The sequence below is a fragment of the Colobus angolensis genome, unplaced genomic scaffold (genome assembly GCF_000951035.1).
Source record: "Colobus angolensis palliatus isolate OR3802 unplaced genomic scaffold, Cang.pa_1.0 Scaffold512, whole genome shotgun sequence".
Taxonomy (NCBI): Eukaryota; Metazoa; Chordata; class Mammalia; order Primates; family Cercopithecidae; genus Colobus; species Colobus angolensis.
Genome location: NW_012118622.1, coordinates 349,353 through 367,922, shown reverse-complemented (window position 1 = coordinate 367,922; position 18,570 = coordinate 349,353). Strand labels below are relative to the sequence as shown.

At 43.2% G+C, this 18,570-nt stretch overlaps 1 protein-coding gene across 2 annotated transcripts in view; it reads right to left on the bottom strand.

The window, feature by feature from the left end:
• Nucleotides 1-18,023, bottom strand: part of LOC105525018 (pregnancy-specific beta-1-glycoprotein 2-like) — a 73,422-nt gene extending 55,399 nt beyond the window's left edge. The window contains exons 1-5 of one of the 2 annotated variants that reach the window (XM_011960537.1): nucleotides 17,780-18,023; nucleotides 16,209-16,568; nucleotides 10,321-10,599; nucleotides 8,551-8,838; nucleotides 7,943-8,163 (exon numbers count right to left, since the gene is read on the bottom strand). In XM_011960537.1, coding sequence (XP_011815927.1) covers nucleotides 7,943-8,163; nucleotides 8,551-8,838; nucleotides 10,321-10,599; nucleotides 16,209-16,568; nucleotides 17,780-17,909 — 1,278 coding nt within the window. In that variant the 5' untranslated portion in view covers nucleotides 17,910-18,023. Of the gene's footprint in view, nucleotides 1-7,908; nucleotides 8,164-8,550; nucleotides 8,839-10,320; nucleotides 10,600-16,208; nucleotides 16,569-17,779 lie in introns of both variants that reach the window. The other variant, XM_011960538.1, reaches the window with a different exon arrangement.
• Between the last annotated feature and the right edge of the window lie 547 nt (nucleotides 18,024-18,570).

Genomic DNA, 18,570 nt, shown 5'->3' with positions numbered 1-18,570 from the left:
GGTATATACCCAAAGGATTATAAATTATTCTACTACAAAGACACATGCACACGTATGTTTATTGCAGCACTATTCACAATAGCAAAGACTTGGAGGCTCTTTTTAAACTTTGCTATGCTAGAAGTTTTATAAGATTCTCAGATTAAACTTTCAAAAACCTCTTGAGACTAGGAAGCCAAACCAAGGCCAACTTCAGACTTTCCCTGCATTCCCTATGGGTTTCTTCTATGTATATTGTCAAATAGAACATCCCAATCAAAGCCGTGGTAACATAACCAATGTTTTCAAATGTGTCCTGTTATAGAGTAGATTCTTACTGAACTTGTGCAAATAACTTTATTACCATAAGCATATGAACACTCATGAATAGTTTCCCAATTCTGGGGCACTCAGATTTGGAACAAAAGCAAATGTTTCCATTTTTGTTTACAAAAGTATACTTTACCAAATTGCTGTAAAGTATAAATAGCTTAAAAGAGAAAGTTCACAAATCTGGAGATTAAAACATTCAAAGAATCAGCACATTCTCAGATAAAAAATTATGAAAACATTATCCTTTTGATTATTTAGTCCAATAAAACTGAGGTTTTTTTCCTTCTTTGTCTTGAATTTCATGAAGATATCAGACTGTTCATTAAAATTTTCAAAGTTCTCAGAGAGTCCAGTGGTATGATCTTGAAGTTATCAAAACTTGTATTCAATAGTCGTTGTCAGAATCTTTTCCATATATCTCCTCAAAGAAAGAGCAATTTTGGACTGTAGCTGATTATAAATACTTCAAGGAAGAATCAAAGCAACTGTCTGGGAATGGCAAAAATTTAAAATGACTATGGTTAAAAATCTAATGAGGTTTTATTAGGTTGATTATGGTAAAGACACAGCTCACATAGAAATCTAATTACTTTTGTGGCATATGACACTATGACTGATAACATATTCGATTTCCAGAAATTTCATATAGTGTTCAGAATACTAATTTTTTTAAAATTTTTTCATTTTCATTTTTATTTTTTTGAGATGGAGTCTCGCCCAGGCTGGAGTGCTGCAGCAGGATCTCTGCTCACTGCAAGCTCCGCCTCCCAGGTTGATGCCATTCTCCTGCCTCAGCCTCTGGAGTAGCTGGACTACAGACACCTGTCACCACACCTGGCTAATTTTGTTTTTGTATTTTTAGTAGAGTCGAGGTTTCGCCGTGTTAGCCAGGATGGTCTGGGTCTCCTGACGTCATGATCTGCCCACTTCGGTCTCCCAAAGTGCTGGGGTTACAGCCGTGAGCCACTGCGCCCAGCCTAGAATACTCATATTATTAACATTCCCATAAATATTATTTAGAGAAGGTTTAGTATCACTTATCACTCATTTGAAAATGCTTTGTATATATATTTTAACATATAAAATAAGGTGGCTTTTCCATTCAGCTTCTGTTTCCCAACTGGATTACTGAGTTCTTGATGTAACCCCTTAATAACTAGGGCCAAAAAAGTATAGTCTTATGTATGTTGAAAAAGGTCCTTAGGTCATTCCAGTACTTCTAGCTAAAAATCATTGATTTAGTTTTAAGTTCTACCTATTACAACAAGAGTTCTTCATCCTCATTACATATTAGTAGTGTCAGGGAAGACTTAAAAATTACCAGTGCCTGGTTCCCTCTCCAGACCTTTAAAGTGGAACTCACGGGTGGGGCTTGAGCATCCACTTTTAAAAATGTTTTCCAGTGATTCCAATGGGTAGCTATATTTTCCATCAGATTTCTCTGATTTCTTGTGGCTTTCACTTTTTTCTATTTTGGTATCATGATTATTTTCAGGTCTCATTTCCTATCTTACGCTTTATGTCATCTGGGGTGGGGATCTTGCAATCTTCATTTCTGTATCCTTTTTGAATATGTCTATTGGTCATCAGGAAAAGGTCTCAAGCACACACAGGTTTTGTTCTGAGTCTCAGGTTCACAGGCTAATCCTAAAGTCTTTGTTCTGCATGAGGTCAGAGATTGCTTGTGAGGAAGGGTGAGGTTAAGTCTGTAGTGCAGATGGTGGAGGGGAGTTTTCAAGCTTAGCATTGGAACTAATAATTTTATGTCTATATGGGTGAAAGGGCAGGGATGCGTAGGAAGACAGTTCTAATTAGGATGGAGGAATTATACTAGGAAGTAAAGGTAAAGGAAGTGAGAAGGATTAGTAAATAGAAGAAATGTGAACTTACAAAGAGGCTAGAGTACACCCCTGGAGATTCTTGATTAAGTGAATTAACTAGATTTTAGAAAGGTTATGAGGCAGTAATATGCAAGGAAGGTTTCAAAGTCTGGAAACAAGAAGTCAAGCAACACTTTGAGAAGTGGTTGGTCTTTATGGGAATGGAGATAATTACACTATTGAGAGATGTGAAAAATAATGAAGAGGGTTTCACAATGTGAAATTGTGTTTCTTGTTTGAATCTGAGAAACAAACAAGCAGAGACTGGAGATAATTATGTCTAAAAGACAGTGGGGTACAGGGAGCATAAAGGTCAGGGAGAAAGGGAACTGCAGGAATTAGTGCTGAGAAGCAGGAGTTTGGTGGAGGAAGAAGGAGATCCAGTCCCAGATACAGGCAAATAAGTCTTTTCTCTCTCCCAAGCATGGCAGTCAGCTCTGGAGGAAACAGGACAAGAGAAAAGGCCATCATACCTACCAGACTTCCTGAAATACAGAAATGACATCATGGCTGCTATGTCGGAATAACCCAGGATACATGTCCTCTTCCTAAAGGAGCTGTCATGGAAAGAAATAAAAGAAGGAATGGAAGTGATGTTATTTTACTGGGGGAAGCCTCAGGAAACAGCCTGTAACATGAGGTACTCTATAATTGTTTCTTCAAGGAATACATTATTTCTGTTGGAAAGTTGATGGGAGATGGTAATATTCTTGCAGATTTTTTCCCCTCTCACCATGTTTCTAAGTTGGTAATCAGTCCTCTGTCAATTCTCAACAGCACTCGATATTTCAGAAAGCTTTCAGATGGGAGAAAGATTGATTGCTATTTTCTATGTCATTAGAACTTTCCATTTTTCCACCTTTTCATGGTTGCATGTTTTTCTCAGTGTCTCTGTGGTGGTAGCCATGAATGAAACCCTGCCAGGCCTTCATGGCAGGGACATGATTGACAGAAGGCCCAGGTCAGTGCATTTCAAATTCACCAAGTCCTTTGTACAAAAAGCTTCCTTCCCACAGGCTCCCAGCAATGGTGTGAAAGCAAGCCTAGTTCTCTGAGGCTCTGTTTAACTTTAATGGGAAACTGGTTGGAGGACTCCCCATCAGCCATGCAAAAGCTCTCTTAGAACTGTATTGATACCTAAAACTTCTTTCTCTTTCTTTTTCACAGAAGTCAGCTTTGCATAGTGGTCTGTGAGTTCTCCCACACTACCTTCATGCCTGCCCCACATTCCGTCTCAGGTGTCTTCCCTGATAAATTATCTTATATGTCTAATCCCACCCTGGATGCATCTCAGTTGGTAAAAACTAACATACCAGGTTTGATTCTTTGCCCTTAGCTTTTTTCCTTTCTCTCCCACAAGTAGTCAGTAACTATGTCCTAGAGTTTTATGTGTTACCTTTTTTTCTATATATATATTTGGAAACAGGTACTGTTGAGGGGCACATCCTATGTGCCAGGCCCTTTGCTAAATGCTTTACCTGTACTTCATTTAATTCACACAGTGACCCTGTCAAGTAGATATTATTTCCATTTTGCTGATGAAAAGACAGAAGCTTAGAGTAGTGTAAAAGCTTTCCTGGTGTCATATGGCTAGTAATAAGTGGATCTGAGATTTGATTCTGGGACTGTTTGACCTCAAGGCTAATGATGATGGTAGTAATATAGCAGCTGACATTGGTTCGCCTGTGTGTGGCATCTTGTTTCACTGACTACATGAAACCTTTAAAAGAATGGTATGAAGCAAGTTCTCTCATACTTCAGGATTTGAAAGAAGAACAAGCTAAACCCAATCACAGTGGATGAAGGAAACAATACGGATTAGAGTGGATAAAAATAAAATGGAGAATGGAAAAGGAATACAGGAAATTAATGAAACGAAAAGTTGATTCTTCAAATTAAAATCAACAAAATTGATGACCATTAAATAGACTGACTAAGAAAAAAGAGAGAAAATTAAAATTACTAAAATCAGAAATGAAAATGGAGTCTGAATATGATGTGTCATATTTTAATCCTAGCACTTTGGGAGGTCACTATGAGAGGATTTCTTGAGGCCAGGTGTTTGGACCAGCATAGGTAACCGGGGAGACCCAGTCTCTACAAAAAAGAAATAAAAACCAATTAGCTGGGCATATTGGCATGCATCTGTATTCCTAGTATCTTGGGAGGCTGAAGAAGGAGAATTGCTTGAGCCCAGGAGTTTGAGGCTGCGGTAAGCCATAATCACACCACTGTATTTCAGCCTGGGCTACCCTACAGAGTGAGAGCCTGTCTTTTTCTCTTAAAGAAAGAAAAAGAAAGAAAAAGAAAAAAAGAAAGAAAGAAAGAGAAATAAAAGAAAGTGAAAATGAAGTGATTACTACCAATTCTAATAAAATGATTATGAAATTACTGGAAATAATTGTATGCCAATAAATTGGATAACCTAGATGAAATAGACAAATTCCTAGGAAAACACAAAGATATGAATAGAACTATAATCAGTAATAAGATTGAATCAATAAAAGCATTTGATGAAATTCAATGTTTTTTCACAGTAACAGCATTCTAACTAAGAATGGAAGGAAAGCACGTCAACATAAAGGCAATATGTGAAAAACCCAATGCTAACATCATACTCAATGGAGAAAGACTGAAAGCTTTCCCTGTATGAGCAGGAACAAGACAAGGATGCTGCTTTTGACACTTCTATTGAATGTAGTATTGAAAAATCTAGTCAGAAAAATTAGGCAAGAATTTTAAAAAAGACATTCAAATTGGAAGAAAGGAGTAAAATTATTTCTGTTCGCAGATAACTTGAACTTATATGTAGAAAATCCTAAAGATGGAACAAATCTAGTAGAATTAATAAATGAATTCAGTAATGTTGCACAATACAAAATCAACATTCAAACATCAGTCATATTTCAATACACTAATCATGAACAATCTGAAGGGAAATTAAGAAAAAATTTTTAATTTGTATTAATATCAAAAAGAATAAAATATTTTAGGAATAATTTTAACCAAAGAGCTGAAATGATTATACCTGAAATCCATAAAATATTGCTTAATGATGACATGAATAAATTGAAAGACATTTTGTTTTCATGAATTAGAAGACTCAATATTGTTAGGAGGACAATGTTACCCAAAGTGAGCTCCAGATTCAATACACTTCCTATCAGAATCTCAGTGACATTTTTGCAGAAAAAGAAAAATCTGTCCTAAAATTTATATTGAATCTCATGACTCTAAATAGACAAACAACTTTGAAGAGGAAGAATGAAGCTGGAGGACTCAATCTTCCTGATTTCAGCATTTACTACAAAGCCCCAGTAACCAAGGCAGTGTGGTACTGGCATAAAGGAGGACATACAAATTAATGAAATTTAACAGAGAGCCCAGAAAGAAATATTTGCATATATGACCAAATGATTTTCATCAAGTGTGCCAGGATTGTTCAATGGGGAAAGGACAGTATTCTCACCAAATGACATTGGGAAAGCTGGATATCCAAGGGCAAGAATGTGTGGAACCTTTACCTAACACCATATACAAAAATTAACCCACAATAGATCAATGATCTAAATGTAAGAGCAAAAACTATACAACTCCTAGAAGAAAAGATAGAAGAAAACCTTTATGATATTGGATTTCACAATGATTCCTTTGTTGTAACAACAAAAGAATAGGCAACAAATAAAACGGATAAATTGGACTTCATAAAAATCAAAACCTTTTATATATCGAAGAACTTTATCAAGAAAGTAAAAAGGCAACCCATGAAATGAGAAAAAATATTTGCAAATTATATGTGTGATACATAATTAACTTCTAGAATACATGAAAAACCAGAAGTCAACAACAGCAAACATCCAAAAACCCAATTAAAAAATGAACAACAGATTAAAATAGAGTTTTCTCCAGGGAAGATATACAAATATCCAATAAGTCCACGCAAAGTTCCTCAGCGTCACGAATACTTAGAGATATGCAAATCAAAACCACAAAGTGACACCACCTCACACACTTTAGGATGACTTTGATAAACAACAATAATGACAGCAACATAAAACAAGTGTTTTCAAATAGATGGAAAAATTGGAGCTCTAGTGCATTGCTGATGGGAATGGGAAATGTTATAGCCACTGTAAAAAGTGGTGTGGCTGTTTCTCAAAAAATTAAACAATAAATTACCATTTGATCCAGCAATTCCACTTCTGGACATACTCCCTATAGAATTAAAAGAAATTTGAACAAATGTTTGCACATTGATGTTCAGAGAAGCATTACTCACAATAGCCAAAAAATGGAAACAATGGAAAGTCCATTGAAAGATAAGTGGGTAGGCAAATAAGGTATATCTATACATCAATATGTTATTCAATCTTAACAAGGAATAAAATTCCAATACATCGTGCAAAATGGATGAACCTTGAAGACATTATGCTAACTGAAATAAGCCAGACACAAAGGATACTTGTTATATAATTCCATTTATAAAATACAGAATAGCTAGTTACATAGAGACAGAAAGTAGAATGGTGGATGCTAAGGCTTAGGTGGAGGAGTGAGAGTTACTGTTATTGGGTACAGAGGTTTAATATGGTAAAAGGAAAAAGTTCTGGAAATGGATAGTGTGGTGGTTACACAACACTAAATCGCACACTTAGAAATAGTTAATGATAAGTCTTATAATAGATATATATAAGTGTCCTGGTAGTCTTACACTCTATAAATACACACTTTCTGGCATTGCCCCTTTCCTGCCATGCAGAGCCCCAGAGGTGAATCTCCCTGTTTCTACAAGTGTATATCACTCATTGTCCCCTGTGCTGTGTCCCACGTGCTGTGTCAACAGTCTCATACAGCCGGTGACTTCAGAACCACGACACAGCTCAAGAGTTGGCCCCGAGGCTCCCTCTCTTCTAATTTCCCTGAAACCTAGCCTTCACTTCAACTGGCAGTTCGATTTAGCTGAATTCAGGAGAGGCCACCAGGGCTCTTTCTCCACTCATGCTGGTCCCACACCAGGTGGAGTCAGGAAGGGCCAGTCACTGGAGAAGCCCAGAGCAGAGCAGGCAGCAGTCTGAGCTGCTCCTCTCTCATCCAAGGGGCTTCATTTAAACTGGCAGCTCAATTTAGCCAGTTTCAGAACAGACCATCAGGGGTTTTTCTCCACACATGCTGGCCCCACCCCAGTGGGACCCACCCCAGTGGAGTCAGGCAGGGCCAGTCACTGGAGAAGCCTGGAGCAGAGGAGGCAGCAATCTGAGCTGCTCCTCTCTCATCCAAGGGGTTTCCTCCTCTCATTTGGGGGATAAATGTGAGCTTGTTTCAAAGCCTCAGATGTTCTTTGTAGCACATGGAGTAAGTAAAAGAAAACAAAGATGTGGCAGAAAGGGGTGTGTTGGAGACAGCGAGAAGCAACTTGATCTTGAGGACTCTCCTTCTTGTCACTCTATGAAGCTTCTTCCACCACATAGGGCTCAGGACTGACAAAGCCCCCTCCCTACCCTTCTCAGACTGGACACAAGGTCAGCCATGAGAAAACAGAGAAACAAGGAGAAGAGAGTCTGTAAAGACAAATTGGGAGGGTTCAGGAGGAGAATTTAGGATTTGCTTCTGCCCATGGGACACAGGCTGGGAATAAAAATGATTTCCTGACTCTTCTCTGAAAGCCAGATAGACTCCACCTAAAACCCTATTGCCAATGATGCAGGGATCCACTTACCAGAGACTACGATCATCTTGAATGTGGAACATACCCTGCCAGTGGCTGAGTTACGAGCAGAGCAACCATAGATCCCGTTATGCTTTGTAGTAATTTTGGGGATAAAGAGCTTTTGTCCTGATTGCAGAAACTTCCCATTAATCGTCCAAGAATACTCTGCCGGTGGGTTAGAGTTCGCGAAGCAGGACAAGCAGAGGTTATCTCCTGAACGGTAGTCGATGAATGAAGGGAAAATCCTGGGGAAGTCTGGACCATCTGGAGTAAAGAGAATAAAGCCACAGGTGATGTCATCCAAGGCAAGGGGATGCGTCTGGTCTCTCAAAGGGACACAGTGTCCCTCTGAGCCAAGACACACCCTCAAGGCCCAGCCAAACCCCTTCTGTCTTCACTGAGCCGAGGCCTGAAGTATTCATGTGTTTCTCCCATCACAGGCTGTAGACCCCAAGTCTCCCATGACAAGAGCAGCCCCTCCTTTTGTATTCTTGCTTAAGGCTGTGCCTAGCCAAGTTTTCCCAGGGCAGGGAGTCATGGCCAGCCCTGGTGTCCAGAAATAAAAGTGTCTGTACTTGGACCTGAGAGAGACTGAGATGCCTGGCCTCTGGTCATTTGGATTTTTGCTGGTGGCCTGGTCCACAGAGGAACCAAAGATAAAAAGGACATCCAGGGTGACTGGGTCACTGCAGATGCTACCAACTCGATCCCGTATTTCACATTCATAGGGTCCTGTGTCATTTCTTGTGACATTGGCTAGAATGAGGATCCTGTTTTTACCGGATTGCTTTAGCCTGGGACTGACCGGGAGGCTCTGACCATTTACCCTCCTCATGTAGGTGTAGCCCTGAGTCTTAGGTACACAGGTTAAGGATACATCATTCCTATTCTCCATGGGGTTGAAGTTGTTGCTGGTGATGTAGGGCTTGGGCAGCTCAGCTGAGTGGATAACAGAGAGAAGATTGTCCTGTGTGACACCTTTGATTACTCCACAGGCATCCTTCAATCAGAGTTGGCATCTCCCACCTCTCAGCCCACCCGAGTCCTTGAAAGTCAATAGCTGGTGCGTGGGTCACAGGACAGATGTATGATGATCTAAGGGCTCAAAGTCTATGAGGCCACCTGCTCTCTCTTAGGGAAACACAGACTTTCTCAAGTGTGAATTGAGCAGCAGTGTTGGGTCATCGACAGACACGTCAGTGGGAGTCACCGGCCCTGGTACACCTCCCAGTCCCTTTCTAATCAGCTGACTGGCTGGCTCACATTGGGTTCCTTACCTGGAATGTGCAACTGCTGGGCCTCTTCCAAATTCCATCCTACTTTGCCCCCCTAGATGTGATTTCTCTGCAGCTTCCATTTCCAAGGACATTCAGGAGATGAGTAATAATGGCATTTCCCATTGTCCTGAAACCCTAAGATACTGAACAGCCTGGCCTTGGACTGTATGTTTCAGCAGAAATAAGACACAGGAGACCAGAATCAAACCTGGAGGTCAGTTCAGTCCTCAGGCAGTGGAGGTACAAGGTGGGGCAGTTTCTTGTAGGTGTTTCATGATCACTAACTTGAGCCAGTGACCTCCAAAAATAGAGCAGAGTGCAAGCAATGATCTAGAAAGAGTGAAGGGACAGGCAAAAGCTGGTGGTTTTGGAGCAGAAACATATTCCCTGTCCTGGGTTTTTTATTTCCTTCTCCCTCTGCAGAGAGCAAGTGGCTCTTCCTTGATAGCCAGATAGACTTCACTGGAAAACATATGGCCAATGCTCCATGGATCCACTTACCAGGGACTATGAGCCTCTTAATTATGAGATTTGTTCCACCAGTAGCTGAGTTATGGATGAAACAGACATAGACCATTCTATATGTTTTAGTGATTTGAGGGATAAAGAACACTTGTGCTGATTGCTGGAACTTCCCATCAATCAGCCAAGAATGCTCTGCCAGTGGGTGAGATTCTGTGAGGCAGGAGAGCTTGAGTACTTCCCCTGGATGGTAATAGGTGTATGAAGAGGAAATGGTGGGGGCATCCAGGCCATCTGGAGCAAAGAGAATAAAGTCACAGGTGATGTTGTGAGAGGGAAGGGAAAATCCTGGTCTGTGGAAAGGCCACAGTGACCCTGTGAGCTAAGTCACAGCACTGAAGTCCCAGCAAAATTCCTGTTTTGTTCACTGATCTGGAGCTTGAGGCATTCACCTGTTTCTCCCATCATAACCTGTGGACCCTGTGAGTCTCCCATGACAGGAGCAGCCTCTTCTCTCCCATTGTTGATCAAGCCTAAGCCTACTCTTCGTCATCATGGCCAGCTTTGATGTCCAGGTTTAAAGGTCTCTGTTCTTGGACCTGAGAGGGACTGAGAGGCCTGGCCTCTGGACATGTGTATTTGGGATGGCAGCCTGGCTCATAGAAGAACAGAAGATACTCACAGAGGAGATTCAGGGTGACTGGGTCACTGCGGCTGGAACTCACTGGGTTCTTCATTTCACATTCATAGGGTCCTGCAGTATCCTTTGTGACACCAAATAGAACCAGGGTCCTGTTGTTTTCTGACAGCTGCAACTTGCGACTGATAGGGAGGCTCTGACCATTTATCCACCACAGGTAGCTTACATCCTCAGTGTCAGGATCACAGGATAAGATCACAGTCTCCACGGCCTCCCTTGGGTTTAGGTTGCTGCTGGAGATGGAGGGCTTGGGAATATCCACTGTGCAGATAACAGAGAGAAGATTGCCTTGTGTGGCACCTTTGATTCCTCCAAAGGCATTTTCAATCAGAGATGGTCTTTCTCACCCCTCAGCCCACTCAAGTCCTTAAAAGCCCATGGCAGATGTGTCTGTTACAAGACAGATGCATAGCAATCTGAGGGCTCAGAGAATGTGAGGCTGCCTTCTGTATGTAGAAGAAGAACAGACTTTCTCAAGTGTGAATTGAGCAGCAGCATTAGGTCATGGAAAAACATGGGACCAGCAGTCACAGCCCCTGGTGCCTCTCTGAGTCCCTCCCTCTCCAAATGCCTGCCTGGCCCACCTTGTGGTCCTCACCTGGAGCATGCACTGCTGGAATCTTCTTAGTTTCAGTCTTACTTTGCCCCCAAGGTATGTTTTCTCTGCAGCTTCCCTTTCCAAGGGCATCTTAGAGATGGATGATGAAACTTCCCATTGTCTTTAAACCCTTTGCATACAGGGAAGCCTGGCCTGGGACTGGGTACTTCAGCAGAAATAACACAGGGGAGACCAGAGTCAAGCCTGGAGGTCCGTTCAGTCATCAGGCAGTGGAGCCACAAGGTGGGGCAGTTTTCCCAGCTGTCTTATAGTGAGTGACTTGAGCCAGTGACCACTAAAGATAGAGCAGAGTCCAAGGAATAACCTACAAAGAGTGAAGGGGACAGGCAAGAGCTGATAGCTTTGGAGGAAGACCATGTTCCCTGTTTTGCATCCATGATGTTCCCTTCCCCCTGTAGAGGGCAGGTGAGGACCATGTGGATCTTTCTAGAAATATATGTGGATGTTTGCAAATGCAGAACTGACTGGTGGAAAGGGCGAACATGAACTGATGACAGAAGTCTGTCCCTCATGGACCATATGTGTTTGGTGGCCATTAGAGCAATATGTGGGAAGAAGTCTTGCAGATATTTTCTCTCATTAGACATTCCACTCTCTGATTCTATGAGTTTGACTACTCTATGTACCTCATCTCAGTGGATTCCAGAGTGAATCATAGAGTAGAATAGTAGTTTCCAGGAGCTGTGGTCGGGGGAATAGGGCATTGTTCCATGGCTGTGCTGTTTCAGTTATGCATCATGAGGAGGTTCTAAGGATCTCCTGTACAGCTTCATACCTATAGTTCATACAGATAAATGTTCCTTATGCAGAAAGCTTAAAACCAAGGTTTTTGGATTCTAACTTTTTAATTTATTTTGGAATATTTACAGTAGATGTACTGGGCTAGCATCCCAAATCTGAAAAATTTAAAATCCAAAATGCTCCAGTGAGCACTTTTTTTTTAGCATCACATCAGTGGTCAGAAGTGTTGGATTCTGGAGCATTTCAGATTTTGGATTTCTGGATTTGGGATGCTCAATTCATAATACTCTAATTTTCCCATAAAAATTTGTCAGGAGTTTAGACCTCATGTTATCTTCTGACTCTAGTAACAAAACAATAAAGGATTTGAAGGAAACATTAAAATGTTGTCATAAGTGGAAATTTTTACTGATGGTCCAAACATGTAAGATCAATTGCTATTAGTAGTATTTCTCTTGATCCCAAATTAAGGTTTAAGTGTGGAGTGAATTCCAGCAGGATCACATTATGCTCAAAGAAAGACGCCAAAGGTGATTTGAAATTAGCAAGTCCTTAAGTGGAGGGAGTCCCGTTAAAAGGACAGAACTGGTCAGTGTGTCAATTACATAAAGGGAGGAATGATGCCGAATTAAAAGAAGTGATATGTGTTATGTTAGTAAATATAGTAAGAAATCCCTGTTTCTAATTTCTGTGCAGTGTTAGGAAAAATGGGGAGGAGCCCAAAACAGGTATGTGAAATGCTTTCTTCATTTTCTCTTAACCTCAGGAAATACAACTAGAGTTTAAATTTGTGTGAATTAGGAAGAGTCTAAGTGAGTCGCCAATGGCTCATGTGTCCCCCACACGAAGAACCCCAACTTATGAAAATGGCATCATCAGGAGGAAACAATTGTATGTGGCACAGGCTGTAAAACCATCTGATAGCACCCCCTGGCCACCTCCAACAGGCCCCTGAAACCACCAGTGTTCCCACTATGTGTAAGTTACAGACTTGGAAGTTGTACCACAACTACAAAATTTAAAAATTGCTCTTGTCAATTCAAAATGTTAAATATGAAGTTGGATATATTGTTCCATTTTTCCCCCCACTCTTTTTGAACTTTCCTTTTCCAGTTTTGGAAGTTTCTATTGACACATCCTCAAGTTAGGGATTCTTTTCTCAGCTGTGTGCCTTCTACCAGTAGGCATCAAAAGCATTCTTCATTTCTCTAACAGCAGGTTTTTCTCTTTTTTTTTCTTTTTTTTCTGAGATGGAGTCTCGCTCTGTTGCCCACTCTGGAGGGCAGTGGGAAGATCTTGGCTCACTGCAAGCTCCGCCTCCCGGGTTCACGCCATTCTCCTGCCTCAGCCTCCTCAGTAGCTAGGACTACAGGCACCTGCCACCACACCCGGCTTATTTGTTTGTATTTTTAGTAGTGATGGCATTTCACTGTGTTTAGCAGGACGGTTTCCATCTCCTGACCTTGTGATCCGCCTGCCTCGGCTTCCCAAAGTGCTGGGATTACAGGTGTTAGCCACTGTGCCGGCCATTTCTGAGGGATTTTAACGAGTTGTTGACTTTTGAGTTTGTTCAGCTGTTTACTTACTGTTAGAACCGACTGACAAATTTCAAGCCTGTTATATGGCTGACAGGAAACCAGAAGTCTCTAGGAAGTGACTGGAGAATGTGAACTCCATAGTAAGTTGAGGATGGAGTCGTGAGTGAAATGGAAGAAATCAGCCCATGGGCTTTGGAGACTACAGGCCTTCCCAGCCTCTGACACCCTGGTGAGTCAGTGCAAAGATTACAACAGTGACAGCAAACTAGCATGGCTGACTCCATCTGGCATCTAGTGTCAGGCTGGCTGTCCTCACTCATTCCTGGACATTGGCCAGGCTAACCATGTGTGGAATGTAGTTTATGGATTAACTTTGAAGAAACAATGATAATAGTTCCTCCATAACACTAATACCCTTATTTTGCCCAGGGATTGCCTTTGTAAAACTGATGAAAGACTATGAGAGTAAGATTATAGGAGGGAACTGAATTCTGCTAAAATGTAGGCATAGTTTCTAAAATCCCTTTCTGCTCAAATGTCATTTGGCCAGAGTTTACAAAATTTGTATTTAATTGCTCTTATAGATAACATCATTATTGTAGAACCTGAGATTGGTCTTTTGAGATGTTTCTCATTCTTTGCATTCTGGAAACCCGCTGACCTCATCCATACCCATGACTAATGGCTCAGCCGGTCACGTGGTCCCCAACTAGAGGCAGATTCAAGCACAAACAGATCATTTCCCTCCGCCCGCATGATTCCATCCCCAAACAATAAGCAGTACCCATTTTTTAGTCCTGTGCCCCTGAAACTATCCTTGAAAATCTCTAACCCCTGATCCACTAGGGAGTCTGATTTAAGTGATAATAAACCTCCATCCTCCTGTTTGGCAGACTTGGAGTCATTAAAATCTTTCTTTACTGCAAATCACCATCGGGATAAATTGGTTCTGTTTGTGCAGGAGGCCAGAAGAACTTGTCTGGGAATTATAAGAGTGGATGGAGGAGCTGCCTATCCCTGTCCCACAGTCTTGTCCACAGAATAGCCTCACAAAGGGACAGAGTCCTGGGTGGGGATACAGTGAAAGCTCATTCTCTTAGTGACCTGGGGACTTTGGCTCGAGATGAAGCCTGGCAGTAGTGGAAACTCCAGGTGATTTTTGTGCTTTTCCTATTTCCTAGGAGGTGGGCCAGGCCACAGTGTGAGCAGGAAGGGAACAGAACAATTAGCCTAGTTAGAGGGAGTGTCTGTGGAAGTCCTAGGGGTGGAGGAAGAAGCTGTGCAGGACAGGGCTTGTCAGTTAAAATGAAGAGGGAGGAAGATGAGGGACACAGAGAAGCAGAGAGAGGCGGAGACAGCATGGCAGTGAATAGTGGGGCCTACAGTGACTTCAGAGACAACAGGGACCTGGTGTCCCCAGTTCCACAGGCCAGGATCAGGGAGCCCTGAAAACCCTCCAGTGGCCAAAGGGCTTCAGAGTTACATGAGGTGGGATGGCTTTAAGGGCAAGAGGTAGTGGGGGGATGAAACATGGGTGTCAGCCTCTGAAGGACAAGGGACAGGTGTGGCTAGACCTCCTAGGATTCTGCATCCAAGATCAGTCTCTAAAGAGGTTTTGGATAAGTCATTTCTTCATTCAATTCCTTCACTTGTTATGTGAGAGCTCCTAAGTGCGTGTCTCTCACTGGGCCCATGCTGGTGCAGGGTGTGAGTGGGGAAAGAAAACAAGGTCCTCTTTTCTATCCTGTTATGTCAGTGAACACAGGATTTCAGGTTCAGTGATAGGGGTTAAGATCTGAGTGGGAGACCTGGACATTTTTTGCACTGACTCAGACAGTTGAGGCAGGTGATTTAGTTCTGGAGTACAGACTAATCAGCTGAGCATTTGCTCTCACTCCTTTGAGGTTTGGATGCCTAAGAAGAGAGGATTTCAACCAATAAATGACTATGGGGTCCTTGTAACCCAATAAGCCCTCACTTCTGGTGGAGGAGAGGTTGGGCCTGTGGCTGCAGACAGACCTCATGTGACCCTGATCTGCCTTTTGTGTTTTTGTGACTCTGGTTCAGAGACTGTGCCTTCCTGTGTCTCAGTTTTCTCTCAGTCAAATAAGCTAAATGCCAAATGGACTGTGGCTTTTCATGCTATCTGTGAATAAATTGTAAATTATTCACAGTCACCTGACCTAATGCTTGGCGCAGTGGCGGTGTTCACACAAACAGCAATTATTATTATTCACTTCCATGAGAAAGCACTTTTAGGTCAGATCCCTGTGGACAACCTGCTGCCAGGTATATTTTCTCTCTTTTGTTTCTGCTTCTGGGGACATTAGACTTGCAAAGCAGTTGGCTGATGGCCTACAAAGCTTGTCTTTCTGTCCTCTCTACTCTGAGTCCAGGTGAAGAAAGCTCTGTCCTTGCCCAGATGAGGCTCTGAGGGCTGAGCCCTGGCTGGTGAGCAGCTCCAGGAGACACAGTCCTCAGACAGCTGGTAAATCCTTGGTCCTAGTAAGCCCTGCCACAACCCAACCTTGGTACAGCCTCCTCAGCTTTATCTGGAGTAAGGATTTAGAGACAGTGGTCTGGGGTTGAGGCCTCTAGGGCTGAGCTTCTCTGAGAGTATCTCAAGGGGCCTCTTAGGCAAAGCCCTACTCAGTTCTCCAGGGTCTTTCTCAGGATCAAGTTTATGAAGAGGGCATGAGGTGCTTGGCTGAGATTCACCTCTTGCTGAGCACATTCCCTTCAGACTGTCCTTCCTGTGCAGCAAGTGTCTGCAGGGTCTGGAGGCAGGAAAGGAATTCTGATCTGTTGTAGTTTGTCTCCTCTGTGTGTGTCCTGCACTAAATGCCGAAACTCCAACATGCGACATAAGGCAGAGAGGGACACAGGCACTTTCTAGGCCTGACAATCCTGTTTGTATAAAGTAGAATTGACCCCCAACCACCAACACCCAGGGATCATGTGGAATCACTCACGGTATAAGGTGAAATGTCCAGTTACTCCTTTAGTCTTATCACCTAGCTTTATGATTTGTATGGTGTAGGATCCTGTGTCCTTCCGGGTGACATTCTGGATCAGCAGGGATGCATTGGAATATACTGTTTCTCGTCCACTGTATGCAGGCCCAGGTATAATTGTTTCAGCGTCTATTACATATGATGTAATGTAATGGTCGATGTCCATTATTTGCCCTTTGTACCAGATGTAGCCAATAGGATTCTGGGGCAAGTTGTGGACAAGTAGCAGAACATCCTTCCCCTCGGAAACTTTGGTTGGCTGGGCTTCAATCGTGACTTGGGCAGTGGTGGGCGGGTTCCAGAAGATTAAAAGTGATGCTACGAGGTGGAGAGAGCATCAGTCAATATTGCGACGTATGTATGGGGGTGAAAAATGGGGTCCTGGGTCCTGAGAAGATCTCTTCAATCATCAGTCTTGAAGACACACACATACACAGAAACACACACACACCGCTTTTTTTGTGTGTATGTGTTTGTGTTTGTGTCCTACTGTCCTACTGGGTCAAGGCCAGTGGCACGACCCCCATTCCTTCAACCCTTCTGACCTTGTCATTTTTCTGTTTGGAATCCTCTTCCCCAGGGATCTTCACACCTCCCTCCACACTACCCTTAGGTCCTGCTCACATCAGGGCATCCTTAGACTTCTTTCCTGACACCTCCTTCAGAGACCCTGGGTCTTCCCTTTCTGACCTTTCCTTCCTCTGCTTCCTCCGGAGCTCTTGTCAACACCTGACCTCACATTCTAGATCTCTTTGCATGTCTGTCTTCCTCCCCATGACAGCGTGAGCTCCCTGAGGACAGGGACTTTTATGATCTTGGTTGCACCCCAGTGCCTGGGACAGGCTGCAGACTCCTGTAGATGTGAGAGTTCCCAGGTCCCTCCATGCCTGGGGTATTTTTTTTCTTTCGTCAATTGTTGAGGTTTTTGGCTGAGGACAGTGTTTCATGCAATGCTTATATTTTCATTTGAAGTGTCATCTGATAATCGTTATCATTTTTCAAAATGTGGTGTCCAGTGTTGATTAACCAGGAAAACAGAACACTTGAGATTTTCTTACCTCTTACCAATTCCAGTTCAATGTGATTTTCCTGTTTTGACCCCTGTCCCTCTCTGGTGTATTTTCCCCTATCCAGGCTCCAACAGAGCCTTCTTTTCTGTTTTTGTTTTTTCTTTTCCTTCTTTTTTGACAGTCTCATACTGTCGCCTAGTCTGTCGTGAAGTGGCGTGATTTTGGCTCACTACAACCTCTGCCTCCCGGGTTCATGCAAATCTCCTGCCTCAGCCTCCCGAGTAGCTAGGATTACAGGAGCACACCACCACACCTGGTTAATTTTTTGTATTTTTAGTAGAGACGGGTCTTCACTGTGTTCATCAGACTGGTCTTGAACTCCTGACCTCATGATCCACCCACCTCAGCCTCCCAAAGTGCTGTCTTCTTTTATTTCTTAGAACCCCATCCTGTCCAGGAAAACCCATCAAGTCATTCTGCTTCCTCCTCCTGTCCTCTCCCAGGAAGTTCTCTCCTCACCTGTGAGCAGGAGATCCTTCCAGGTGATGTGCAGTGTGCAGGGAGGGGCTGAGAAGGGCCCCATGGCCTGTGCTGCCGGCATGTTCTCCTCTGTGGAGATGAGCCTGGGATCCAGAATCTTTCCTAGCATAGCTGTCAGCTGTGCTGTCCTTCCTCCTTCTGTGCTGAGCCTCTTCCCTGGGCAGGAGCACTTCTCAGGCTCATGGGTGGAGTCTGAGCCCAGGACACCTCTCTGTCCCCTCCTCTCTCAGTCCTGCCTCCTTGTCCCTCCTTCTCTTTTTCCTTTTGTCTGTGTGTCAGGTCCCTGGGAAGTGTGGAGGCCTCCTCTTTTCAGCAGTGATTCTGTCACCAAACCTCAATGCACACTATGTCCAGAAACACAAACACACACACAAAAGAGACACACACAGACACACACAGTCACACACATACCACATACCCTGTAGGTTGAGCAAGCACAGTCCTGGGTCTCAGCCTCCTGCTGTCCCAATGGCTCTGGTTTGAGGTGCACATTCATACTCTTTGCCCACTTTCATCCCCATCTGGCTCTCCCCTTCAGTGCAGGAGGCTGGAGCTGCACCAGGTCCCTCTCACATGGACACCACATTGTGCTGTGGGTGAGCTGTGTGTTGCCTGGTGACAGGGACCCTTTCTTTCTCTAATTGTGTCTAGCTTGGCTGCAGCTTCCAAGGATGGACATTCAGGACCTGGGTGTCCCAGAGGAAACTGTCCTTCCTGGAGGAGTGCAGGGTGAATCTCTCATGCCTCTTTGGAGGAGAGGCCTGTGCTGG